General features: G+C 38.7%; 2 protein-coding genes across 6 annotated transcripts; both read right to left on the bottom strand.

Moving 5' to 3' along the window:
• Window positions 1–233: 233 nt before the first annotated feature.
• LOC106588377 (class I histocompatibility antigen, F10 alpha chain) lies at window positions 234–7,767 on the bottom strand. 5 transcript variants are annotated; one of them, XM_082970024.1, is made up of 12 exons: window positions 7,461–7,767; window positions 6,479–6,754; window positions 6,057–6,350; window positions 5,410–5,694; window positions 5,092–5,208; window positions 4,751–4,804; window positions 3,713–3,745; window positions 3,555–3,605; window positions 2,724–2,762; window positions 1,759–1,791; window positions 1,601–1,651; window positions 234–646 (listed from the first exon to the last, which is right to left on the bottom strand). In XM_082970024.1, exons 1-12 carry the CDS (start codon window positions 7,528–7,530, stop codon window positions 633–635), a joined length of 1,317 nt encoding a protein of 438 aa, XP_082826150.1. In that variant the 5' UTR covers window positions 7,531–7,767; the 3' UTR covers window positions 234–632. The 5 variants fall into 5 exon arrangements, with proteins under 5 accessions (XP_082826150.1, XP_082826151.1, XP_082826152.1 ...); XM_082970025.1 differs by lacking the exon at window positions 1,759–1,791; XM_082970026.1 differs by lacking the exon at window positions 2,724–2,762.
• Window positions 7,768–11,641: 3,874 nt separating this feature from the next.
• Window positions 11,642–25,596, bottom strand: LOC106588378 (major histocompatibility complex class I-related protein 1). Its single transcript, XM_014177293.3, has 9 exons — window positions 25,370–25,596; window positions 20,508–20,780; window positions 20,084–20,377; window positions 19,698–19,982; window positions 19,381–19,500; window positions 19,202–19,225; window positions 16,994–17,029; window positions 16,739–16,816; window positions 11,642–16,141 (listed from the first exon to the last, which is right to left on the bottom strand). The coding sequence occupies exons 1-9, from the start codon at window positions 25,437–25,439 to the stop codon at window positions 16,134–16,136; spliced, it is 1,188 nt and encodes a 395-aa protein (XP_014032768.3). The 5' UTR covers window positions 25,440–25,596; the 3' UTR covers window positions 11,642–16,133.
• Between the last annotated feature and the right edge of the window lie 1,552 nt (window positions 25,597–27,148).

The raw sequence follows: 27,148 nt of genomic DNA, 5'->3' as shown, positions 1-27,148 counted from the left end.
CTGACAGGTGAACTCCCATCTTTCCTCATGGAACATGGTCAAACTAGTTTGGTTGCTTGTGTTAACTGCAGCTAGGCCTATATGCATCATGCAATATGCATAGTCTTAACTTTATTCATTGGTATCCTTCATTATTATAATGACTCAAAAGCATAACAAGGGTCCAATAATTCTTGGAACAGTCAAATGTGGCATGCAGTGTTGAACACACAAGGGATACTGAGGCGTTCACATTGGTTCATAAAGGAGTCATTTATTAAAGCAGTGATTTATACTTTCCCTGAAAAATGTCAACAAAACATATTTAAAAAGCAGTTCAGTGTATGTGGGTTTATATGTGTGCAATGATTTAAATGATTGGTTTCTAGTTTAAAATAAACCATCTACAATAGAAATAGAATAAGGTTCCAATACCAATACATTAAAATGGCCAAAATACAGGCGATTTACAAATCAATTTGTTGAAAAGGAATTCTACTATGATATTCAAAAGATCAAAACGTTCATTAATAAGTATTCATATCCAAGCCGATCAAAACGGTCAATTCTTGGGAATGTACACATCCAGATTGACAGAATTTGTTGACAAAACAGAATCACATGTTGTTTGCTAGATTTAGATGAGTTGTCAGTCACTCCCCAACGGCTGAGAGAATAGAGAGAGAAAGTCATTATGGGAATGGGTAGTTGTTTTTTATACTCAGGCTATAGCTGCAGTAACAGTAGGAATTCCAGTAACGATAATACAATAATTTAGATAACTAAGAATTACACCTAAATAATACATAATAATAGTGCAGTTAGTATTACATGTCCATGTAGACTCATGATGCTGATATTTGTAAAAGAATGTTGGGATGTTTGCAGTGGTGTAAAGTACTTAAGTAAAAATACTTTAAAGTACTACTTAAGTAGTTTTTTGGGGTATCTGAACATTACTTTGCTATTTATATTTTTGCCAACTTTTACTTTTAATTCACTACATTCCTAAAGAAAATATATATATATATATTTTTGTACTCGTTACATTTTGACAGGAAAATGGTCCAATTCACATTCTTACCAAGAGAACATCCCTGGTCATCCCTACTGCTTCTGATCTGGCGGACTCACTAAACACAATAACACGAAAATTGTGCTGTCTGGTTTGCCTAATATAAGGAATTTGAAATGGTTTATACTTTTACTTTTGATACTTAAGTACGTTTTAGCAATTCCATTTACTTTTGATACTTAAGTATATTTAAACCCAAATACTTTAAGACTTTTACTCAAGTAATATTTTACTGGGTGACTTTCACTTTTTACTTGAGTCCTTTTCTATTAAGGTATATTAACTTTTACTCAATTGAGTACTTTTTCTACCACTGGATGTTTGGGGATGTTAGTTAATATATGGTTTGTACTGTTGATGGACATGTGCCAGTTGCCTAGTTGGATACAGGGTGGTATGGCTGGAGGAACCAAATCCTTTAAGTGCTGTTACATAATAGTACTTTCAACAACAACTAACACCAGCAAAATGTGTAACTTTCAAAAATGAGATTGGGAGGCCATGATTGTACTACATGATATATATTTTAAGGATAAATTATGTTACCTCCAGTTGTCATCATTGGCTCAGTCTCTAGATATTCATTGCTGCCTTGACCTGGAACAGCAGAACTAACATCAGCACTTCCATAGTTTCAACTGCATTAACTGTCTATGTAAGTAATATAAGATACAATAACAGCCAATACTTTTGAACAACATTACCAGAGTCAGTGCTGCTAGCGTCATCCTTTTTCACTGGGAAAAGATAATATACTCACTCTTTAATTAGATACAGATATACAGCATTCAGTGATGATCATTGGTCCTCTATAGGCATGCATATTCCCAAATAGAATTTTATGAATTAATGGAAAAATAATCATAGCAATTTAATTCACTCTCTGATTTGACTGAATCGAAAACTACACACCTAGTGAAGAGAAGATTTGACTTTAATTTCACGTCAGTGTCATAATAATCCTACTCAGTACAGATAATTCATGACTTAGTATTAATGTGTCATGTTGTCCCCCACTATGTTCAGTGTCTAATTGCTAGTTAATCTTTAGGTGTTCCCTTCCTTGAGAAACATTTTCTTGACTACGATTCACAGTCCCCTCATTTTACAAGTCTATATACCACATGATTTATGATAAAGGTTATTAAAGCAAAGTTTGCATCAAAAAGCAAACATGACAGAATTACACATAAATAAATAGTAATAGTGCAGTTAGTATTACATGTCAATGTTGTCTCATGATGCTGATATTTGTAAAAGGATGTTGGGATGTTTGGGGATGTTAGTTAATATATGGTTTGTACTGTTGATGGACATGTGCCAGTTGCCTAGTTGGATACAGGGTGGTATGGCTGGAGGAACCAAATCCTTTAAGTGCTGTTACATAATAGTACTTTCAACAACAACTAACACCAGCAAAATGTGTAACTTCAAAAATGAGATTGGGAGGCCATGATTGTTTTACATTATATATATATATATATATTTATATTTTATGGATAAATTATTATCTCCATTTGTCAACATTGCCTCAGTCTCTAGACGTTCATTGCTGCCTTGACCTGGAACAGCAGAACTAACATCAGCACTTCCATAGTTTCAACTGCATTAACTGTCTATGTAAGTAATATAAGATACAACAACTGGGAATACTTTTGAATAACATTACCAGAGTCAGAGTCAATGATGCTAGTGTCATCCTCTGTCACTGTGAAAAGAGAATATAATCACTCTTTAGTTAGATACAGCATTCAGTGATGATAATCGGTCCTCTAAAGGGGATGCATATTCCCACTTAAAATGTGATTCATTAACTGAAAAAACCTCATAGCAAACAATGGGCAATTTCCAATACATTCATTTAATTCACTTCCTGATTTGACTGAATCAAAAACTACCCGCCTAGTACATAGATGTGACTTTACATTTCACGTCAGTGTCATAATAATCCTACTCAGTACAGATAATTCATGACTTAGTATTCATGTGTCATGTTGTCCCCCACTATGTTCAGTGTCTAATTGCTCGTTATTCTTTAGGTGTTCCCTTCCTTGAGAAACATTTTCTTGACTACAATTCACAGTCCCCTCATTTTACTAGTCTATATACCACATGATTTATGATAAAGGTTATTAAAGCAAAGTTTGCATCAAAAAGCAAACATGACAGAATTACACGTAAATAAATAGTAATAGTGCAGTTAGTATTACATGTCAATGTTGTCTCATGATGCTGATATTTGTAAAAGGATGTTGGGATGTTTGGGGATGTTAGTTAATATATGGTTTGTACTGTTGATGGACATGTGCCAGTTGCCTAGTTGGATACAGGGTGGTATGGCTGGAGGAACCAAATTCTTTAAGTGCTGTTACATAATAGTACTTTCAACAACAACTAACACCAGCAAAATGTGTAACTTCAAAAATGAGATTGGGAGGCCATGATTGTACTACATTATATATATTTTTTAATACATTTTTTCACGGATAAATTATGTTACCTCCAGTTGTCAGCGTTGCCTCAGTCTCTAGACGTTCATTGCTGCCTTGACCTGGAACAGCAGAACTAACATCAGCACTTCCATAGTTTCAACTGCATTAACTGTCTATGTAAGTAATATAAGATACAATAACAGCCAATACTTTTTAACAACATTACCAGAGTCAGTGCTGCTAGCGTCATCCTTTTTCACTGGGAAAAGATAATATACTCACTCTTTAATTAGATACAGATATACAGCATTCAGTGATGATCATTGGTCCTCTATAGGCATGCATATTCCCAAATAGAATTCTATGAATTAATGGAAAAATCATCATAGCAATTTAATTCACTCTCTGATTTGACTGAATCGAAAACTACCCACCTAGTGAAGAGAAGATTTGACTTTACATTTCACGTCAGTGTCATAATAATCCTACTCAGTACAGATAATTCATGACTTAATATTAATGTGTCATGTTGTCCCCCACTATGTTCAGTGTCTAATTGCTCGTTATTCTTTAGACTGTTCCACAGTCCTCTCATTTTACAAGTCTATATACCACATGATTTGTGATAAAGGTGATTAAAGCAACCTTTGCGGCAAAAAGCAAACATGACAGACCTTGTTGTATTGTTAAAGTCACTTTTGAAAACATGAAGGCGTTTTTTTACAATACCAGAAATCAATGGTATCAGTCAATCATTCTTAATTGCAATTCTAATCTGCACTCCGTTGCATGAATGAAATTGGAGCCTTCTCTGCTTTTAACAACTGTAAAACATAACATGACCTCCACTCTACAACTATGAGTTTTGTAAGTCTAACCAGGCATGTTCAGAACAGCTGCTCCAAATCCATTTCCTGAAAGTAATCGAGTCATGTGAACAGAATAACTTTGCAAGTGCATGGTTCATGTTGTGCTATATACTAATCGGTATTGTCCAGAACAATAAGTAGACAATAAGAAGTCAAACTATTCGTCTGTATGTGATTAATAAAAATGATTGATGTGTAAAAACAAGGATTGGGGGGGGGCTGTCATTAATTAATTGAATCATCACAAGACATAATTAAATCACAACAATTAACACTGATAAGATGGCCCATCCATTATACATATCCCTACCAGATCTTTGGTGTTGCTGTGCTGCTACTGTACATGTAATTGTTTACAGGAAGGATAAAAAAACGTGACATTGTATCAACGGTACCATTTAGAGGTTCCTGGATCCCAGTAGGTGGTGGAGCTCCTTTTTTACCAGCAACTAAAACAATGGAGCCAGATGTTAACGCCAAATATGACAGCTTTTTATTAAATGAGTATCTGAAACTGTGGGATAAACAGTGGAAACACAGTGGTAGGAAAAATATATATACTATACTTCACTTTTTTTGACCTCCTGACTTGAGATTTACTAAAGTCATGCCCTGATGTCAAAAAAGGTTTCGACATGCCTAAATAACCACAATCGCTTTAGTTTATCTCACAAAACAATACAAATAAGAAAAATAACATACTGTATGAAATTCATTCACAATGTGAGAAACTTACATATTTTGCCTTTCTTCCAAAGAACCAACAGTGGGGTAACCACGATGAACAGGAGGACCACCGCAACAACAGCAATGATAACACCTGTTACTTGGTTACAATCACAGCATTTCCCATCTGCATGGAAGACAATATAAGAGGACATATTCAGCATTAACAACAACATATTGTACATTGAGCTTGAAAAACAGTTGTCACATCATGACCTGTTAACAGACTCAGAAATGTCTGATTTTACCACAATTGATAGCCATGCTAATAACTGGTTTGTTGAAAATATATACAGTACCGGTATATTGAATATAAGGACTACTTTACCCCATTTTTCCACAATTGGCTCCTCCAATGTTGTATGGTGGACATAACATTCATACGTTTCCTTGTCTGCCTCTGGGATCTGCACACTCATCCTGATCTGGTAGCTCTCATCATCATTGGGTAGAACTCCTGCAGACTGCACTCCATCATGTTTGGTCAATGGAACACCGTTCTTCTTAATATGCATAACCACATCTTTGGGATAGAAACCTGTGGCCATGCAGGTCAGTCGGACATGTCCTGCAGTTTTGGCTTTTTTAGCAAATGCATAGACCTTTGGAGCAGCTAAAGAGGGAATAAACAGAGAACATTACTATTATTTCTGATCTCACATGTACAAATGGTCGTTTTTGTTAACCATTTGTGAGGCTATGCTATTTAAGTACTAAGCACTCACAAGTACTCACAATAAGTACTCACAATCAGGATTGCAGTCAATCCGTGTCTATAGACTGCTTTAGTAGCAAATATCTATCTAGTTCTCTGAACTATCCTCAGAGTTACAAATAGACCTTTTATGTTATCCATAGTTAGGCTACACTATGTGAGGTTTAAAATACCTTTCAAAAAGTACTCACAATCATCCATTCTCAAATGCTTCTTCGTTTTGTTAACCATTTGTTAGGCTATACTATTTAAGTACTCACAATCAGCCCTACTGAATTCTTTGTCCCCATATTCCATGAATTTGGACAGCCAGTCCACACACTCCTTCTCCAGGTAGCCCTTGGTGTACTGGTTGAGGATCTGCACCCCGTCCCACTTCCTCTTAGTCGGCAGAGCTTGATCAACTGGGGCCACCCACTGCATAGTGACATCATCAAAGGCCAGGAAGTCGTCACCATCGTAGCTGTATTGGTCGATGCCCTTTATGAATTTCACTGTGCCGTCACGCTGTTGGTCAATCTCACAGCCATGTTTCCACTGAAGGATATGGACATCTGACAGGAAAAACAAGTAGAATAGGAGAGGGAATGACTCACCTATGTTATGGTCAAGTCTTGGAGTTTTGGTAAAATATCTACAGTAGGCTATGTAGAGTGACACAAATGCAAGTGTTGTTTCTCACCAGTGTTGTTGTGCCTCATGCGATCCATCAGGATGTTGACGTTGACTTTGAACCACTGCTCCTTGCTCTTGCGTGACTGAGTGCCTTTTTCCCAGTAGTCTGCTGGCATCTTCTTCCTCATCCAGTCCTGTTTGGGAATCTTCTTCTTTGCCACACTGTCATAGTAATCAATCTGTTTGTCATTCATCAGACCCATGGCAGTGAATTCATGGATACCAGGCAACTCTACTGGCTTTGACAGGGCAGTGTAGATGTAATTCAGCGACCATGTCTCCACTGGTCACAAAAAGTGAAACATGAGTTAGTCGTGACTCCTGAGTAGAGATGCTTCTACAAAGACCAAAAGATTTGGGGATGATTTTTTAAAGGAATATCAAATTAATTGGAATACTAAATGAAGGGATGATGGTGACAAAATGTACCTTAATCAATCTGTAAATTTTTTTATATTATTTGTATCTAAAAAAATCATAAAATTTTCGTTCATCACTTAACCTACAATGGTTATTGAAAGAGACCACACTAAAAAAACGGATCCTGTATCAACAAAATTGTACACTAGACTTGTCGTCACCATAGCATTTCCAACCAATCAGACTGTCCTTTTCTGTTGCCAGGTGAGATAGTTTTCACAGGTGTACAGTCAGGTACAGTCAATGGCACTTGGCAGCAAGAGGCAAAACATAAACACTGAAGCCTAACTATCAATACAGTTTTAATAACTAAATAAAATGTTGGGAAGTTGTAGTTATTAAGTAAGTAATTATTATTTTTGACAGTTTGCGAATATTTTCAACAGAACAATAAATAACTTTACCTATAATTTTCACGATACAATAATTGAACATGAATCGTCAAAATGTGCCTCTATAATAATAATTTCGCCATATTATTATTATTTTTCCTAGGTCTATAGCAACTCAGCCAAAAAAACATTTTACTTTCACCTTTAGCAACAAGACAGAGAAATAAATGTTCTTACCAGTGTCCTCCGTCGAAAGTGTCGCAAAAAGGAGCAACAGTGCGACTACATACATTTTAAAAGCAGACATGATTGTTAAATGCCCCGAAAATAGTAAGAATAATATGCATCTAAATAAAGTCTGCGTCAAATTCCAAGGTGAGCCGAATAGTGTGACAACTGGCTTTCACAACCAGGAGAGCTCTAGTCTATCCTTGGCTTTCACAACCAGGAGAGCTCTAGTCTATCCTCACCGAACGTGGTCAAACAGGTCAAACAAGTTTGGTTGGTTATGTAATCCGTAACTGAAACTAGGTGTACTTCATGCAGTATATATAGACGTACGTTTATTCATTGCCATCTTTCATTATTATAATGACTCAAACGCATAACAGGGGTCCAATAATTATTGGAACAGTAAAACGTGGCATGCATTGTTGAACAGTTACTGTAAGGGCTACTGAGGCGTTCACGAAGTAGTCCTTTATTAAAGCAGTGATTTATACTTACAAAATATATATTTAAATAAGTGCTGTCTGTGTATCCAGAGATTCTTACCTTTGACTCAAATCGGCAGTCTCGTCCAGGTCATCATGGCATTTGTAGTTCTTTATGACAGCCACATTTGACATTTTAATCATTTAACAGACACTCTTATCCAGAGCGACTTACAGTAGTGAGTGCATACATTATCATACTTTTTTTTTTTTTCCCCCATGGGTATCGAACCCAGAACCCTGGCGTTGCAAACACCATGCTCTACCAACTGAGCCACACAGGACCAACGTTAGCAGCTAATTAGAATTTAATTTGTTGGGGGTAAACACAGGCAAATATCTTGATAAAAGTCACCTTGTCTGAGAGATTTAGTTATCAAAACGTCACGCCAGGTTAAGTCTACACAAAACAGCCCATATGTTAAGTGTTAATAAAATCCCCTATGGGTAAAATTAATAGTGGAAAAACGATTGGAACCATTTGACCTCTAGGTTTTATGGGTATTATGACTGTGGTACTCTATAGGAGGCAATGACACACCTATGGTCAAGTCCAGTCGTCTTTGCGCATTGCAAGTTAATTATCTTGGGAGTTTTAGTAAAATAACTACACGATGTTGACGTTGACTTTGATCCACTGCTCCTTGCTCTTGCGTGACTGAGTGCCTTTTTCCCAGTAGTCTGCTGGCAGCTTCTCCCTCATCCAGTCCTGTTTGGGAATCTTCTTCTTTGACACACTGTCATAGTAATCGATCTGTTGGTTGTTCATCAGACCCATGGCAGTGAACTCATGGATACCAGGCAAGTCTACTGGCTTTGACAGGGCAGTGTAGATGTAACTCAGCAATCATGTCTTTAATGGTTACACAGAGAAGCAAATTAGTTAGCCACAACTCCTGGGTAGAGATGTAAAAGAAGTTAGGTAGAGATTATGAAAAAAAATATGATAATAGATACTAGTTAGCATAGTAACGTCATAGTAATCATTTTGGTATGAAATCTAAACTATCTAATAAGTCAATCCATTATAACTTTTCTTAATTCAATGATGTATTAGACTAATTTGTTGTTCTGAAAGAGACTAAATAATACTAGAACGGAGACTAAGCACTTTTATGTGCCAGTCATACTAGTCTTATCACCTGACACCTGGCAGTTCCAACCAATCAAACGATCTAATCATGTTGCCAAGTAAAAATTATTTTCTCAGGTGTGTAGTCAATGGAACTTGCCAGCGGCAACAAGGAAACATCGCAATATAAGGACCTTCAAAACTAGCCTACCATTAAACAAAAAGTTTGAGTTGTCATCAATAATATGAACATAACATTACAATTTAAATAATATGAACAAAACAGTCTATTTCATTTAAGAAACATATATTTTTTTAACTCAGCAAGTCAGAAAAGAACAAATTCTTATTTACAATGACAGCCTAGGAACAGTGGGTTAACTAACTGCCTTGTTCAGGGGCCCCACGACAAATTTTTACCTCGTCAGCTTGGGGATTTGATCTAGCAACCTTTCAGTGACTAGCCCAACGCTCTAACCACTAGGTTACCACCTCGGCAGTAAATGAAAATGGCTTTTTAAGTTTATTATTGACTTGAAAAATAATGTAGGATATATACACTGCTCAAAAAAATTAAGGGAACACTAAAATAACACATCCTAGACCTGAATGAATGAAATAATCTTATTAAATACTTTTTTCTTTACATATTTGAATGTGATGACAACAAAATCACACAAAAATAATCAATGGAAATCCAATTTATCAACCCATGGAGTTCTAGATTTGGAGTCACACTCAAAATTAAAGTGGAAAACCAAACTACAGGCTGATCCAACTTTGATGTAATGTCTTAAAACAAGTCAGAATGAGGCTCAGTAGTGTGTGTGGCCTCCACGTGCCTGTATGACCTCCCTACAACGCCTGGGCATGCTCCTGATGAGGTTGCGGATGGTCTCCTGAGGGATCTCCTCCCAGACATGGACTAAAGCATCCGCCAACTCCTGGACAGTCTGTGGTGCAACGTGGCGTTGGTGGATGGAGCGAGACATGATGTCCCAGATGTGCGCAATTGGATTCAGGTCTGGGGAACGGGCGGGCCAGTCCATAGCATCAATGTCTTCCTCTTGCAGGAACTGCTGACACACTCCAGCCACATGAGGTTTAGCATTGTCTTGCATTAGGAGGAACCCAGGGCCAACCGCAACAGCATATGGTCTCACAAGGGGTCTGAGGATCTCATCTCGGTACCTAATGGCAGTCAGGCTACCTCTGGCGAACACATGGAGGGCTGTGCGGCCCCCCCAAAGAAATGCCACCCCACACCATGACTGACCCACCGCCAAACCGGTCATGCTGGAGGATGTTGCAGGCAGCAGAACGTTCTCCACGGCGTCTCCAGACTCTGTCACATCTGTCACATGTGCTCAGTGTGAACCTGCTTTCATCTGCGAAGAGCACAGGGCGCCAGTGGCGAATTTGCCAATCTTGGTGTTCTCTGGCAAATGCCAAACGTCCTGCACGGTGTTGGGCTGTAAGCACAACCCCCACCTGTGGACGTCGGGCTCTCATACCACCCTCATGGAGTCTGTTTCTGACCGTTTGAGCAGACACATGCACATTTGTGGCCTGCTGGAGGTCATTTTGCAGGGCTCTGGCAGTGCTTCTCCTGCTCCTCCTTGCACAAAGGCAGAGGTAGCGGTCCTGCTGTTGGGTTGTTGCCCTCCTACGGCCTCCTCCACATCTCCTGATGTACTGGCCTGTCTCCTGGTAGCGCCTCCATGCTCTGGACATTACGCTGACAGACACAGCAAACCTTCTTGCCACAGCTCACATTGATGTGCCATCCTGGATGAGCTGCACTACCTGAGCCACTTGTGTGGGTTGTAGACTCCGTCTCATGCTACCACTAGAGTGAAAGCACCGCCAGCATTCAAAAGTGACCAAAACATCAGCCAGGAAGCATAGGAACTGAGAAGTGGTCTGTGGTCACCACCTGCAGAACCACTCCTTTATTGGGGGTGTCTTGCTAATTGCCTATAATTTCCACCTGTTGTCTATTCCATTTGCACAACAGCATGTGAAATTTATTGTCAATCAGTGTTGCTTCCTAAGTGGACAGTTTGATTTCACAGAAGTGTGATTGACTTGGAGTTACATTATGTTGTTTAAGTGTTCCCTTTATTTTTTTGAGCAATGTATATATACAGTATTTATATGGCTCTGCCAAGCGCTTTTATTTTCACTTATGATACATTTTCTAGAAGTAAAATTATTCTTACAAAATACGTTTTCAACCCTCACATGTATTGTATGTCCTGAAAATATACAAGTATACACAATTCTGTCTAATTTAAGTCCGCCCCACGATGCTATGACTGTGTGCTCTTAGCTTTCTCTAACAAGTAAACTCCTGTGTTGATCCTGATCATTAAGTTGAACAGGTGTTGCACAAAATCCAAAGTCTCTTCTCTGATGAAACTGTACTTCATAAGCAATAGTCAATACCTTGTCTTTGCACACCATTCATAATCAGAACGCACATTTTTGTTTGTTGTTGCTTACAATTCTGTTATCATTAGCCAATAATATCCTCCTGTAGATAAATTCATGTGCAACAGGCTATACTTTTGGATCTTTAAAAAAATATGCCTGGTAGACCCTATTTTCAATTATAGAACGTGCAAAAAAGGGGCTTTTATACGTTTTTTTATTCAGAAAAACAAATCATACAGAATGTTTCAAAAGCAGTACAGGTTACATATATTGTGTGTGTGTGTGTGTGTGTGTGTGTACGTCTGTGGGCATGTATGTATGCAATAAGTCATGTAACATAGTGGTTTAGTGAATTGTAACAGAGTAATGCCATGAGAAATTAATGAAATAATTTTGTGAATGCATTTAGTCCACAGGTAAAGTTCATAACACCTTTCACATTCATAAAAAACGCTGACAAAGTTTCTGGCATAAGATAAAAAAATATATTTTTGTCTCGAGCTTCAAGACTGCATGTTGGAATTATTTGTGTTCTCCATAAATAAATGTTTACAAGGTGATATTAAAAGAAACTCCACTGCAAATGAATTCAAGAGTGTAGCTTTGTCTTAGCTTGGAAACCCAGTGAACGGTTTTGAAATGGGCCCTAGATTGAAATAGGGTTGGCTTGCCTTCTCTAGTCACTCGGAGGCTCAGTCACTGGTATACTTTACAAAGCCATTTTGGGTTTACTACCATTTAATTTGGGCATTTTTATTATTCAGAAATGTGATGGGAACTCTCTTTGTTTGCAGGACTTTATCCTGCTGACTGTTCCAAATGTCCGAACTGAATTTGGTAAAAAGGCTTTTATGTACTCTGCACCATCGGCTTGGAACGCCTTCCAAAATAGTTTTAAACTGGAAGAACTTGTCCCGATTGGTGTTTTTAAATCATTGATGAAGGATTTTGTTGCCGATTCCTTGACCTGTCAATGTTTTTCATTTGCCATTTTATGATATCATTATGGCCACTACCATAAGTGGTTTTTACTTTTAGTTTTTCATGTCGTCTGTCTGTAATTGTATATGACTTGGTGCTGCCTATCTTGGCCAGGATAAACAATCATAACAAACGATATTGCAAATACCCAAAGTATTATCAATGCTCTATATTAAACAACATAATAATTTGTACATAAATTTGCAGAAACGTAAAACAAGATATTGTTTGGCCAGAGGTATCAAAACATATCAGCATATACCTCTAGGCTTATATAACCCTGAAGCATTATACAAATACCTTAAAGATGCCTCTAAGAAACATCCATTGCAACAGTAAAATAATGAAATACACAACAGAATACATTCACTATTATCCCCCATAGTACAAAAGTTAACCTATTCTATTCTGTGCAAATAATAAATATTCCAAACAGTCTGGCACAGTTGTGGGATGCGATAGATCCTAAATGAATACAACCACTAGCATAAAAAAACAGTTTCAAGCAATGAGCCTGAAGCCATAGATGAGAACATTTAAAATGTTGATGAACTATTAGGCTATTTCTTCACAGTATAAGCGCAGCAATGCGCACATAGCAGTAGGCTATAAATGCAAATGTTCCATTAACAGGAAAACACTATTCTCAAAAGTGACCACAAATGCGATAACGCATGTAATGCTTCTTTTTGTATATAAAGATGCATATTTATGGTGAAAATGATCTTCCCCAAACTTCAAACTCACACACTCTGTGAAGACCAAGGAGCTCTCCAAACAGGTCAGAGACAAAGTTGTGGAGAAGTACAGATCAGGGTTGGGTTATAAAAAAATATCTGAAACTTTGAACATCCCACAGAGCACCATTAAATCCGTTATTAAAAAATGGAAAGAATATGGCACCTCAACAAACCTGCTAATAGAGGGCCACCCACCAAAACTCACAGACCAGGCAAGGAGGGCATAAATCAGAGGCAATAAAGAGACCAAAGATTACCCAGAAGGAGCTGCAAAGCTCCACAGTGGAGATTGGAGTATCTGTCCATCGGACCACTTTAAGCCGTACACTCCACAGAGCTGGGCTTTACAGAAGAGTGGCCAGAAAAAAAGCCATTGCTTAAAGTGTTCGCCAAAAGACATGTGGGAGACTCCCCAAACATATGGAAGAAGGTACTCTGGTCAGATGAGACTAAAATTGAGTTTTTCGGCCATCAAGATAAACGCTATGTCTGGCGCAAACCCAACACCTCTCATCACCCCGAGATGAATAGCTACGCACACTCCAATTTTCCGTTTTTTTGTCTTATTTCTTGCTTGTTCCACAAGAAAAATATTTTGCATCTTCAAAGTGGTAGGCATGTTGTAAATCAATGATACAAACCCCCCCAAAATCTATTTTAATTCCATGTTGTAAGGCAACAATATAGGAATAATGTCAAGGGGGTGAATACTAGAGGACGACCGATTATGATTTTTCACCGCCGCTACCGATTATTGGAGGCCCAAAAAAAGCCGCTACCGATTATTCGGCCGATTATTGTTATGATTTATTTTCTTTTTATATGTGTATATATATATATATACACACACACACACACAGCTCTGAAGTGACAACGATACTGAAGAGTCTGCTTAGGAGACAAATACTCTCAACTGTTTGAACAATAAAAATAGAGTTTAAGTTACCTGTGATGAATGCTGAAAACAAAAACTGTAATTTCTATATGCAGGAAATCCTATTTTAATAATGGGCATGGTAAGAATTGACTACCAAAGTGCGAGTCACAATTCCCATGACATTCATGACTTCATTTATTCCATAGGATATTTTTAGATTAACTTAAAATAAGGTCTGTGTTTGGTTTAGGCTTACACCACCTTGCCAATTTTATAACTGTGTAGATATCCATAGGATATAACTCTGATCAATATAAGCGAAGATCATTTTTTTTGTAAAGGGGATTTATGAAAATATGTTGACAAACGTTACCTAGTGAGATTTACACGGGTATCAAAACGCCGAGGCGGTTTAAGCACAAAACACAGACCTTATTAGAAGTAGATCAAGACATTCTCTATGGAAGACATGAACGGTAAAATAACGAAGGAACCCCTTTCAAGTTCAGCCGCAAGTTATTACAGGAATTATGACGCGTCGACTATTTCTCTCTAAATCATATATCTTTGACTATTACGAGCCTGCTGCTGCCTACCACCGCTCAGTCAGACTGCTCTATCAAATATCAAATCATAGACTTAACTATAATATAATAAACCTTAGGTCATTAATATGGTCAAATCCGGAAACTATCATCTCGAAAACATTATTCTTTCAGTGACATACGGAACCGTTCCGTATTTTATCTAATGGGTGGCATCCATAAGTCTAAATATTCCTGTTACATCGCACAACCTACAATGTTATTTCATAGTTCGCAACAAGCCAGGCGGCCCAAACTGCTGCATATACCCTGACTCTGTTTGCAAGAGAAGTGACACATTTTCCCTAGTTAAAAGAAATTCATGTTAGCAGGCAATATTAACTAAATATGCAGGTTTAAAAATATATACTAGTGTATTGATTTTAAGAAAGACATTGATGTTTATGGTTAGGTACACGTCGGAGCAAAGACAGTCCTTTTTCGCGAATGCGCACCACATCGATTATATGCAAAGCAGGACAGGCTAGATAAACTAGTAATATCATCAACCAAGTGTAGTTAACTAGTGTTTATGATTGATTGATTGTTTTTTTTTATAAGATAAGTTTAATGCTAACTAGCAACTTACCTTGGCAATGTAAAGCAGGTGGTTAGAGCGTTGGGCTAGTTAACGTAAGGTTGCATCCCCAAGCTGACAAGGTAAAAATCTGTCGTTCTGCCGTCATTGAAAATAAGAATGTGTTCTTAACTGACTTGCCTAGTTAAATAAAGGTTGTTTTTTTTATCGGCAAATCGGTGGCCAAAAATACCGATTACCGATTGTTATGAAAACTTGAAATCGGCCCTAATTAATCGGCCATTCCGATTAATCGGTCGACCTCTAGTGAATACTTTCGCAAGCCACTGTATATCATTCAAGTGATAGTCATCATTCAAGGCTAATATTGTCACCCATCAGACTATTCTTGATTTAATGTTGTCTTTACATATATTAAATAATATATGTGTGAAATTTGTTTTGATTTAGAATGGACCATTATCATGCACTTGTATAGAAACAGGGACAGCTGAAACAAATGCGTCAGTAGGCCATACTCCTGTTTTAAAGTGAAGCAATGTGCTTAATACTAGGATAGTTGAGAAATAAAATATAGTAGACCTAGCATATAGAAAGCTGATGGAATCCTATTTTTAATAATGACCATCATTCTGTTTCCTCACGCAATTGCATAGCCTATAGAAATGTTTGAGCATCATGACCTCTAGGGCTCTCGTGAAATGTTTGATTCGATTTTTGAATACATTTGCATTGATCTCAGAGTGATTAAAGGGACAATAGAGTTAGCCAGTTTGGTAGGATACTAATGACCATCAGCAGCATCAGACCTTGGAGAAGTCTAATTAACGTGACTAAATGGTCATGTGGAATTTGACTGCCGTCATGACTCGTGGCCACACCGAAACAGCTCTAGCCATACTATAAAATGATGAAATGAATTGACTGTCCTTCATGGTCCGGTCAGGAAGTTTGGCCACCAACGGTCATCTAGACACCTGCACATAAATAGACAACATGGAAAAGATGTGCATTATTAGATTGAACACATACATTACAGTGCAATGTTGTAAAATATTACCCATGACAATAATTGACATGACTCAGCTCTAATTACAAATGGATGGTGTCAAATACCACCTATGAATTTGTTCTTAACTGACTTGCCTAGTTAAATAAAGGTTGAATAAAAATGTTATTAAATTAACCAACCAGTGGTTTGGATCTTTAACTTTATCTTTTGGTGATAAAACAAGTGTTATCTGTGACATTTTGAAAGTGATATTCCTTATGTTCTAAACTGTCTATTTATTGACAAATGCAAACTTTGTAAGATCAACAAAGGAAATGTATTTATTACATTAAAGTAACCAATTCTAAGTGACAAACCAAAGCAGCATATAATTCATACTCATTTTATGCTATCTCCATAATTACTCGTTAGGAAATTATTTTGGTAATAAACAAGCAACATTTAAATATTAGAGGAACCAGAAGAACCCTTTGAGACTTGAGTTGGATATCACTGAATTATTCAACCATCCAAATTGCAAGTTGAAGAGATGACAGAAGGGTTGATATCAATCTAGACTTACTTCCCTTAGGCAGCATTGACTTCTTAACGTCCTCCCCACTGCCACTGTCTGAGGACCCTGCGTTCTGACTGCCTTTACCTGAAATAGTGTCAGAGGGAAACTGTCTTTCTACAGTCTCAAAGTAATTAGTAAACAAATACAATCTAAGTCTTGGATTGATATTAAGTATGGACACATGACTGTAAGTCACTTTGGATAAAAGCGTCTGCTTAATGTATTTTATTTTTTATTATGGGTCAACGGATATTAGATTACCAGAGTCTGATGAGGTTCTGCTTTCATCATCTTTGGCTAATAAAAGGGAGAAAACAGTCACTCATTTCATTCCAGATATTACTAAAATATCTGTTTCAGTACAAGAAGATCATGTTGTAATAGGATAAATGGGTCCTTATTCAAAACCCAATGGGAAATCTAAACAGTATTGGTTGTTACATAGAACACCTTTTTAAGTTTGATTGTTGTTCTGATATTAAAGCATCATATTGTCCTTATAACTAATGTCAAAAGTATGTTATATGTAACATTCAATGTGTTGATAAATGACATGTACAGTGCATTCGGAAAGTATTCAGACCCCTTCCCTTTTTACCACATTTTGTTAAGTTTCAGCCTTATTATAAAATTGATAAAATTACATTTGTTTCTCATCAATCTACACACAATACCCCATAATGAAAAAGCAATACATTTTTAGCTAATTTATGAAGATAAAAAAAATAACAGAAATACCTTATTTACCCAAGTATTCAGACCCTTTGCTATAAGAATCGAAATTGAGCTCAGGTGCATCATATTTCCATTAATCATCCTTGAGATGTTTCTACAACTTGATTGGGGTCATCTGGTGGTAAATTCAATTGATTGGGCATGATTTGGGAAGGCACACGCCTGTCTATATAAGGTCCCACAGGTGACAGTGCATGTTCGAGCAAAAACCAAGCCATGAGGTTGAAGGAATTGTCCTGGGGTAGGGTACCAAAAAAATGTCTGCTGCATTGAAGTTCCCAAAGAACAGTGGCCTCCATCATTCTTAAATGGAAGAAGTTTGGAACCACCAAGACTCTTCCTAGAGCTGGCCACCTGGAGAAGGGCGTGACCAAGAACCTAACTGTCACTCTTACAGAGCACCAGAGATCCTATGCGGAGATGCGAGAACCTTCCAGAAGGACAACCATCTTTGCAGCACTCCACCAATCAGGCCTTTATGGTAGTGGCCAGATGGAAGCCACTCCTCAGTTAAAGGACATGACAGCTTGCTTGGAGTTTCCCGAAAGGCACTAAAAGGACTCTCAGACCATGAGAAACAAGATACTTTGCTCTGATGAAACCAAGATTGAACTCTTTGGCCTGAATGCCAAGTGTCACGTCGGGAAGAAACCTGGCACCATCCCTACGGTGAAGCATGGTGGTGGCAGCATCATGCTGTGGGGATGTTTTTCAGCGGCAGGGACTGGGGAGATTAGTCAGAATCGAGGGTAAGATGAGTGGAGCAAAGTACAGAAAACCTTAGGACCTCAGACTGGGGCAAAGGTTCACCTTCCAACAGGCCAACGACCCTAAGCACACAGCCAAGACAACGCAGGATTGGCTTCGGGACAAGGCTCTGAATGTCCTTGAGTGACCCAACAGGAGCCCAGACTTGAACCTGATCGAACATCTCTGGAGACCTGAAAATAAATGTGAATCGATGCTCCCCATTCAACCTGACAGTGCTTGAGAGGATCTGCAGAGAAAAATGGGAAAAACTCCCCAAATACAGGCATGCCAAGCTTATAGCGTCATACCCAAGAAGACTTGAGGCTGTAATCGCTGCCAAAGGTGCTTCAACAAAGTACTAAGTAAAGGTTTAAATGTCTTATTTCAGTTTCACATTTTCCATAATTTGCAAAAATGTCTAAACCGGTTTTTGCTTTGTCATTATGGGGTATTGTGTTGTTGGGTTTTGAGAATATGAAATATACTAATTCAAGTCACTGATGAAGTGCTAAGGTTTAGAGGGTAACACCAGAAGTTAAGGGTTATATGAGGAAGGTATATAGTGGGTGCAACTAAGCTTCGAATGTGTTGAGTGCAGGGAACACCATCGCATGTAGCAGTACTGATAAACCGTTGAAGGCTCATATCACTTAGCTCCCTGCTTAGCAAGAATGATGGAGGACGAGGAGACTCCACCCAAAGTGGGGTATGAATACTACCACGGGGGAAGCCATGTCTGTGTCTGAATTACAGCTGTATCGACCCTTTGGGAGGAATTAAACTTGGTTAAGCTTCTCTTGTGACAGTGAGTTATTTACTCTGAAAATTAGAACCTAACAGTGTCCAGATTGAAGAGGGAGGGAAAAAAAATGTAATCCATTTTAGAATAAGGCTGTAACGTAACAAAATGTTGAAAAAGTCAAGGGGTCTGAATACTTTTCGAATGCACTGTATACAGACAGAGGGAGAGACTGTGATACTAACCTCTAGTTCTCAAGCCATGAATCACTTTAATGTGTAAAGAGAAAAATGAATAGAAATGTTAAATTCATATAGATTTTGGCCGTAGTGCCCACCTTTCATAGTAGTACTTTAGATAAAACTTTTCTTAACATTTAACGACAAAAACATTTAATTGTTAATTGATATAAATCAAGACCTACCAATTGTCCCTCTTCTGTGCAGAACAAAGAGGACCACCAAGATCAGAACTACAATAAAGGTGATGACTACAGCCCCAATGACTACAGCATTGAAACTACTGCAATCACAACATTTTCCATCTGCAAAACAAAAGCCATAGTATATATAAAAAGCAACAATATGTAACCAGAAGCTAACATCAGTTTCGTTCCTGCTTCACTTGCAAAGCTGTTGTTAGTATGCTGTTCAGTTCAAATTAAGATTGCTTCCTGTGTCAATAACACTAAACCATATTAACCATCAATAACAACACTAAACCGAATTAACCATACTTTACCCCATTTTACCACAATTGGCTCCTCCAATGTTCTATGGTGGACATAACATTCATACGTTTCCTTGTCTGCCTCTGGGATCTGCACACTCATCCTGATCTGGTAGGTCTCATCATCATTGGGTAGAACTCCTGCAGACTGCACTCCATCATGTTTGGTCAATGGAACACCATTCTTCTTAATATTCATTTCTACATCTTTGGGATAGAAACCTGTGGCCATGCAGGTCAGTCGGACATGTCCTGCAGTTTTGGCCTTTTTAGCAAATGCATAGACCTTTGGAGGGGCTAAAGAGGGAATAAACAGAGAACATTATTATTTCTGATCTCACATGTACAAATGGTCGTTTTGTTAACCATTTGTTAGGCTATACTATTTAAGAACTCACAATCAGCCCTACTGAATTCTTTGTCCCCATATTCCATGAATTTGGACAGCCAGTCCACACACTCCTTCTCCAGGTAGCCCTTGGTGTACGTGTTGAGGATCTGCACATCATCCAACTTCCTCTTCGTCGGCAGAGCTTGATCAACTGGGGCCACCCACTGCATAGTGACATCATCAAAGGCCAGGAAGTCGTCACCATCGTAGCTGTATTGGTCGATGCCCTTTATGAATTTCACTGTGCCGTCACGCTGTTGGTCAATCTCACAGCCATGTTTCCACTGAAGAATATGCAGATCTGAGAGGAAAAACCAATAATGAAAAAGAAGGTGAATGACGCCTCTATGACAATATACATGGATAACTAATGACCTACAATTTTAAAAGATTAACGGTGAGCGTAGGACAGATTGCAGGGGTTCCCTCACTAGTGTTGTTGTGCCTCATGCGATCCATCAGGATGTTGACGTTGACTTTGAACCACTGCTCCTTGCTCTTGCGTGACTGAGTGCCTTTTTCCCAGTAGTCTGCTGGCAGCTTCTCCCTCATCCAGTTCTGTTTGGGAATCTTCTTCTTCGACACACTGTCATAGTAGTCAATCTGTTTGTTGTTCATCAGACCCATGGCATTGAACTCATGGATACCAGGCAAGTCTACTGGCTTTGACAGGGCAGTGTAGATGTAATTCAGGGAGTAGATGTCTGTAGGGAAAAACATTTAAACATTTGAGATAATTTGTCTGAATCTGCCTTCTCTCCATGTTACTCAGACAATGCTGTAAAACTTGAAACGGAAATTACTGTATGTCAAATTTTTATCTCTATCATACTGTAGGTCTGTAATGGCCAACAAAATAACGTATTCAATTAATAGTGTCAAAGAGGCTCTGCATGATGTTGTCTAAATGGTAGGTGACATAAATAACAAATAAGCCCACACTAGTGCATTAGTGAGAAGTGGGACACATTCTGCAACTTATAAATCAACCTATTTCATGTTAATATATTAAAGAGATACTTCTGGATTTTGGCAATGAGGCCCTTTATCTACTTCCCCAGTCAGATGGGTTTTGGTTTTGAATTAGACCATTTGCATTTGTGAATATGAAATTGACCTAGTATTATTAGCAGTTGAATTAAATATACTACATCTTAATCTATGTCAGAATTTCAGAAATAAATCATTATAGCAAAACCATGAAATAGTACAACCCGTCCTATTTTTTTTGTAACAAAATTCTGTATGTCAATCCAAAACATTCTGCTATAAATACAGGCAAAAAACAAATGCAAAATGGTCTCCTCCTCCATTCCACAGAAATCACATTTATAGTCAATATTCAGCTTGAATCTTTCCAAAACATGTTTCACAGGATAAATGATATGTAACATTTTAAATGAAACTTCCTTTACCTTGTACAATATTTGTTAGCAATTTTCCATGCTTTCCCCCCATTGTATATCACCATAGATATTAGACCAAAAGAATCTTGCTGAGGGAATTGTAGTATCACAAACAATGTTCCTAATCTGTTTATTACTACATTTATCTTTGATGTTAATATTGCCAATGAATACATTTTAATGTAAATCTATGTTACTTACATCAACCACAGAGGAATTTAAGAGATACAACCCCCCCTTGGAATCGCATCAAAAACAATTGCATATTCTTTTGGGGTTATTGGAATTTTAAACTTACCAAGAAATTCCCCATATGAGAGTAGATATCCATCCTCATTCAGTAACTGACCAACCAAAATAATTGTATTCTCAAATCAGTTACGAAAAAAAGAGACTTATTTTTAAATCGTATATCTTTGTTGTTCCATATAAAGTATCTGTGAGGGAAAAAATTGTGTTTATACGCTAACATCCAAGCTAAAATTGCCTGCTTATGGAATTTGGCCAACTTTACTGGGAATTTATCAACATCAAAATTACATCGAAGCAAAAATGTAAAACCACCACCAGAGTCAAATAAATACTTAGGGAAGACATTCCAAATACTGTTCTGGTTCTTAACATACTTCAGAATCCAATTTATTTAAAAAGTATTATATAGAGTATTGAAATCTAAAACGTCAGGACCTCCTTGTTCTTGGGTATTAGTGAGAATATCTTTTCGTAGATAGTGAGGCTTGTTCCTCCAAATAAAAATATAAAGAATCTTATCTAAGTCCTTTACAATTTTAGGGGATAATTAAAGTAATAAGGAGACATAAACTGATCTGGATAAGCCTTCAGCTTTGGACAATAAAACCCGATGTCACGACTTCCGCCGAAGTCGGCTCCTCTCCTTGTTCGGGCGGCGTTCGGCGGTCGGCATTCGGCGGTCGACGTCACCGGTCTTCTAGCCATCGCCGCTCCACTGTTCATTGTTCCATTTGTTTTGTCTTGTTTCCCCCCACACCTGGTTTACATTCCCTAATCACACTACATATATATTCCCTCTGTTCCCCCCATGTTTTTGTGTGGAATTGTTTTTGTTACGTTTCGTGTTACGCGCCAGGCTGGTTTTCCCCAGGTACCGTGTTGTACCCGAGTGTGTTAAATTGTTTAACTTATGCATTATTGTGACTGTCGTCGCACTTTGCACAGGTTTTTGGAGCAGTTGCGTCAGTCCGTTGTTACTTCTGTCAATTAAAGTGTGCGCCTGATCACAACTCTCCTCTTTCCTAAACCTGACTTCTTACCAGTAGCGCACAACCTAACACCTGACCATATAACAAAATATCTCTCAGCAACCAGAGGTTCAATTTCTTCTTTGTTTTCTCAATAATGGGGTTAAAGTTCAATTCACTCCTGTGTTTTTCATCCTTACATATAACAATTCCAAGATAAGTAACCTTATCTTTAATTGGGATACCATTTACTTCCTGTAAAACACAATCCCTGTCACGTATCACTTGAATAGCAGGAGGGGTGAAGTCAGGCACAGGAGACTGAGGTCCGTGAAACACACGTTTAATAAATAGTCAAAAAATGCCACAACAAGGCAGGGCGCACACGCAAATAAAATAGGAGAACATCTCCTAAATACAGTGGTACGGGACACAGCCCGGCAACCCTAATGCCTAAAAATACGCAGCGTAGAGAGGACAAACAATTCCCCTTCTTGCCAAAAAGGAATGACATAAAATAATCCCGCACAAATCCCCAAACGAAACAGACCAACTAAATACCCCACTAATTAACTAACACAGAACAGGTGCTGACCTAGACAGACATAACCAAAAGACACAGAAACATAGATCGGTGGCAGCTAGTAGGCCGGCGACAAAGACCGCCGAGCACCGCCCGACCGGGGAGAGGCGCCACCTTCTGTGGACGTTGTGACAATCCCTGAGTGGAAATAAGACTAATTTATTGATATTAATTTTCAAACCCGAAACTAAGGAAAAGTCTTCAAAACAGTTAACCGCTTTAGAAACCTCATTCCTGTTTCTTAAAAATATGGTGGTATCATCAGCCAGTTGACATACTATAAATTCATTGCCAAGTGCTGAAACACCTTGAAAATTATGTGAATTTCCCTTCCATTAACAAAAGCCTAGGCTCCCGCAAAGTATGAACTTTTCCCTTCCTTTCTAGCTCTCTTATTCATCGGCCGCAGACGATTCCGAGCTTTTTTGTCAAATGCTGTCAGATCCTCCTCGAACCTCAGGTTGATCTTCTTTAAATAGTCATTTTTCTTTGCGCTTTTCCATGTCATATCCATTTTCCATTTTAGTCATTTAGCAGACACTCTTATCCAGAGCGACTTACAGTAGTGAATGCATACATTTCATGCATTTTTTTGTTTTCTTGTACTGGCCCCCCATGGGGCCAGTACAAGAACCCACAACCCTGGCGTTGCACACACCACGCTGGCGTTGCAAACACCATGCTCTACCAACTGAGCCACAGGAAAGGCCATCCCTCGCTGTCCTGGAGATGAATCTCATGATCACTGGTCGTGGTGGCTGGTTGTTTTCCCCATCTCTCAGCCGACCCAGGCGGTGCACTACACCCAGAGAACAACAACATTTCACTCCTCCTCCGGGACTATTGCCCTGAAAATATCCTTCACTCTTGCTTTAATGTTCTCGTCAGATATTTCTGCTATTCCATAAATTCGAAGATTCCATCTCCAACCATACCGGTCATTCTCGTTTACCTTTGACTCCATTTCAGTGAGTTTCTTCTCCTGCTTTGCAACCTGAATTTTCAATGTTGCGTTCTGCTGCTTCAGAGTTTTTACTTCCTCAGCATTGAAATCAATTGATTTCTTCAGGCTAACGATACTGATAGTGTTCTTTTTCACCAAATCCATGATGTCATCTGCGCTCGCTTTGATTTTAGCCGTGAGGATGCGGACGATGTTGTCCTGTAGCTGGCTCATTGATGGTTAACTTCTCAGCTTCTTTGGAAGTTGCTCCTTGGTTGGGGTGTTCGGGTATGAATCACATTCACCCCCCTTTTTTACACTGCAAGCATATGAGTGAGTTACAACAATGCCTCTTTTCAGGCTAACTTAACTACACAAGCTGAAACTTTTCGATAGCTAGCTTGTTCGTTGGAAATCGTCAAAAATATATTTCAATGGTTTGATTTAATTACAAAATGATTCAAAATAGCTACAGTGTATGGTTAGATATCATTTTTTTGTGGAAAAAAAAACAAATTGCAACTGCAGTCTAAAACTACAAACTTTGTGAGAAAACCCTAAAATTCTTTCTCAGCTAGAAATGTCACACCCTCTCATGCCACCATCTTGAGCCGCCCCCCCCCCCCCCCCCCCGTGTTTTGTTGTTGTCATATTTTTTTGGGTGGGCCGCAAGAAGAGTAGCTGCTGCTAAACAAATAAACAAATGTGTGTACAATTCCAATAGTCATTATCAGTATATAGACTACCGTATAATTGCAAACACATTACAAACATATAAACTTATTTGCACATGTTCTACTTTGTGATTAAAAAAAGTAGATAATGCTATGCCTTGTTGGTCTAAGCAAAGTAAAAAAGCTCATTAATGTATTATGTTTCCTTACAAATGTGTGTTGTTATTGCACCGTTCCTGGCCTGTAAGTGCGCAACAGCTTTCCAGTAACCGATACAATGGATGGAGGAACGCGCATAAAGGTCGACTACAAATGCTACAATGCAATTACAACAAGTAGACTATTATGCTAATATACCAAAGCAGTATATATGGTAAGCGATTTTAAAAGTTATATTTTTTATTATTATTTTGCCACGCCTGGCCGTAAACGTTTACTTTCACTTTCACATCGAGTACACAACTTACCGCTTTGACTCCGGCAAATACATTCCAGAGAAAAATATAAAACAAAAAACATCAAATTAGGTCTATACATCTTGCTAATTAAACTACAGCCGTTTTCTTCAGCTATATCCCTATTATAGTATATGTCGATGGAAAGCTCCTTCACAAATGTATGTTGCGTTGCGTTCCTTGCCCTTTGAGAATTTCTAGCCAATAGTGATGGGTCGTTCGCGAACGAGTCGGCTCTAAGAGCTGGCTCTTGTAGGTGAACGTTGGGAGCCGGCTCGCATTGGGAGCCGGTTCTACGCACAACCTACAACGGCATGCGAACTGTGCACCCAACTGTGAAGCTAGCTGTAGCAGAGCTTCGAGAAACTAGCGGGCCTGCTAGTGATAGTGGTGGAGCCAGCATCCACTCACTCAAGTAAGCCTTCTCCGCGACCCACAGCCACTCAGTCTTCTATGGACCAGTTTATGCCAAAGTCTGTCTGTAGCAAAACAAGGCCAAATTGATATTGCATTGGCTAAAATGATTGCCACCGATTTTCAGCCATTTTCGATCATGGAGGACAGAGGTTTTAGAAATTATAGCAATAGTCTAAATCCGATGTACACAATTCCAAGCAGGAAAACCCTTTCAAAATCACTTATTCCACAACTGTATGAGAGCACACAGGCTTCAGTGCGGGAAAGAGTCCAAAAAGCTACTGCAGTTTGCCTTACCACTGACTGCTGGACATCAAGGGTAACCACTTCTTAAATGTTGCATGTCACTTCATTGAAGATTTGTCGATGTCTAGCTGTCTTCTGGACTGCTTTGAGTTCAGCGACAGACACACCTCAGAGAACTTGGCAGAGGAACTGTTGAGAATGGCAAGTAGATGGAAAAGTGGTCTGTTGTGTTAGCGACAATGCAGCTAACATAACCAAAGCCATGAAAATGTTTAAATGGACCCATCATCCATGTCTCGCCCACACAATCAACCTGATTGTAAGAGATGCTCTGAAGATGATGAAACCCACTGTGGACAAAGTGAAAGCAGCTGTGGAATATATCCACAGGAGCACAGTAGGTGCTGAAAACTAAAGTCTACACAACGCCAGATGGGGATGCCTGAGCTGAGGTCTAAACAAGACTGCACTACAAGATGGAATTCAACATTTTATATGTTGAAGCGGTTTCTTGAGTCAAAGGATGCCATCATATCTACCCTGGCCATTGTCAATACACTTCTTGATGCTCTGAGCCAAGAGGAATGGGAGGTGGTGGAGGAGGTGTGCAGAGTCCTGGAACCCTTTGAGCAGGTCACTGTGGAAAGAGGTACAGTAAGCAGCTATTACTACATCATTATTTAATCCAGTATTATATATGTATATGAGCAGTAGATGAGAATGTAGTATCAGTAGACAAAACATGAACCTGAACTAATAAGTTACTGTTCTCTCTTTTCAGCTGTGTGACAGCCTCAAAAATGATACTCCTGTGTAAGGGTCTGCAGCGAATCACAGCCAGCCACCAGAGAGAAGCAAATGTAACCACAGGACATGTGACAGAGTTGATGGACACCCTATGTTCATCAATGGACAGAAAGTTCCACAAAATGGAATATAGTCACATGCTATCAGAAACCGCTGCACTTGACCCCAGGTTTAAGAAGTTAGCCTTCAGTGATGCCAGAGGAATTGATGAGGCTCTTCAAAGAATAACCTCAGCAGCAGGGAGGGACAGCCACAGCAGTCAGCTGGCTCAGGCACCAGGGCAACAGGAAGAAGAGGGATCAGATGGAGTAGAAGCACCAG

This window comes from Salmo salar, chromosome 27, assembly GCF_965601325.2.
Source record: "Salmo salar chromosome 27, fSalSal1, whole genome shotgun sequence".
NCBI classification, from domain to species: domain Eukaryota; kingdom Metazoa; phylum Chordata; class Actinopteri; order Salmoniformes; family Salmonidae; genus Salmo; species Salmo salar.
Note: the sequence above shows the minus strand (reverse complement) of the source record. Positions and strands in the feature narration are given on the sequence as shown.

Excerpts from the sequence above, each read along its gene's own strand:
- LOC106588378 (XM_014177293.3), bottom strand. The coding sequence starts at position 25,439 with ATGTATAGACCTAATTTGATGTTTTTTGTTTTATATTTTTCTCTGGAA. Across the intron at positions 19,501-19,697 it reads GCCAATTGTGGTAAAATGGG|ATGGAAAATGTTGTGATTGC; the intron begins GTAAAGTATGGT and ends TTTGTTTTGCAG. Across the intron at positions 17,030-19,201 it reads TCATGGCTTGAGAACTAGAG|CCAAAGATGATGAAAGCAGA; the intron begins GTTAGTATCACA and ends CCCTTTTATTAG.
- LOC106588377 (XM_082970023.1), bottom strand. The coding sequence starts at position 7,530 with ATGTCTGCTTTTAAAATGTATGTAGTCGCACTGTTGCTCCTTTTTGCG. Across the intron at positions 6,351-6,478 it reads CATGAGGCACAACAACACTG|ATGTCCATATCCTTCAGTGG; the intron begins GTGAGAAACAAC and ends TTTTCCTGTCAG. Across the intron at positions 4,805-5,091 it reads TTGGAAGAAAGGCAAAATAT|TTGCTGGTAAAAAAGGAGCT; the intron begins GTAAGTTTCTCA and ends CCATTGTTTTAG.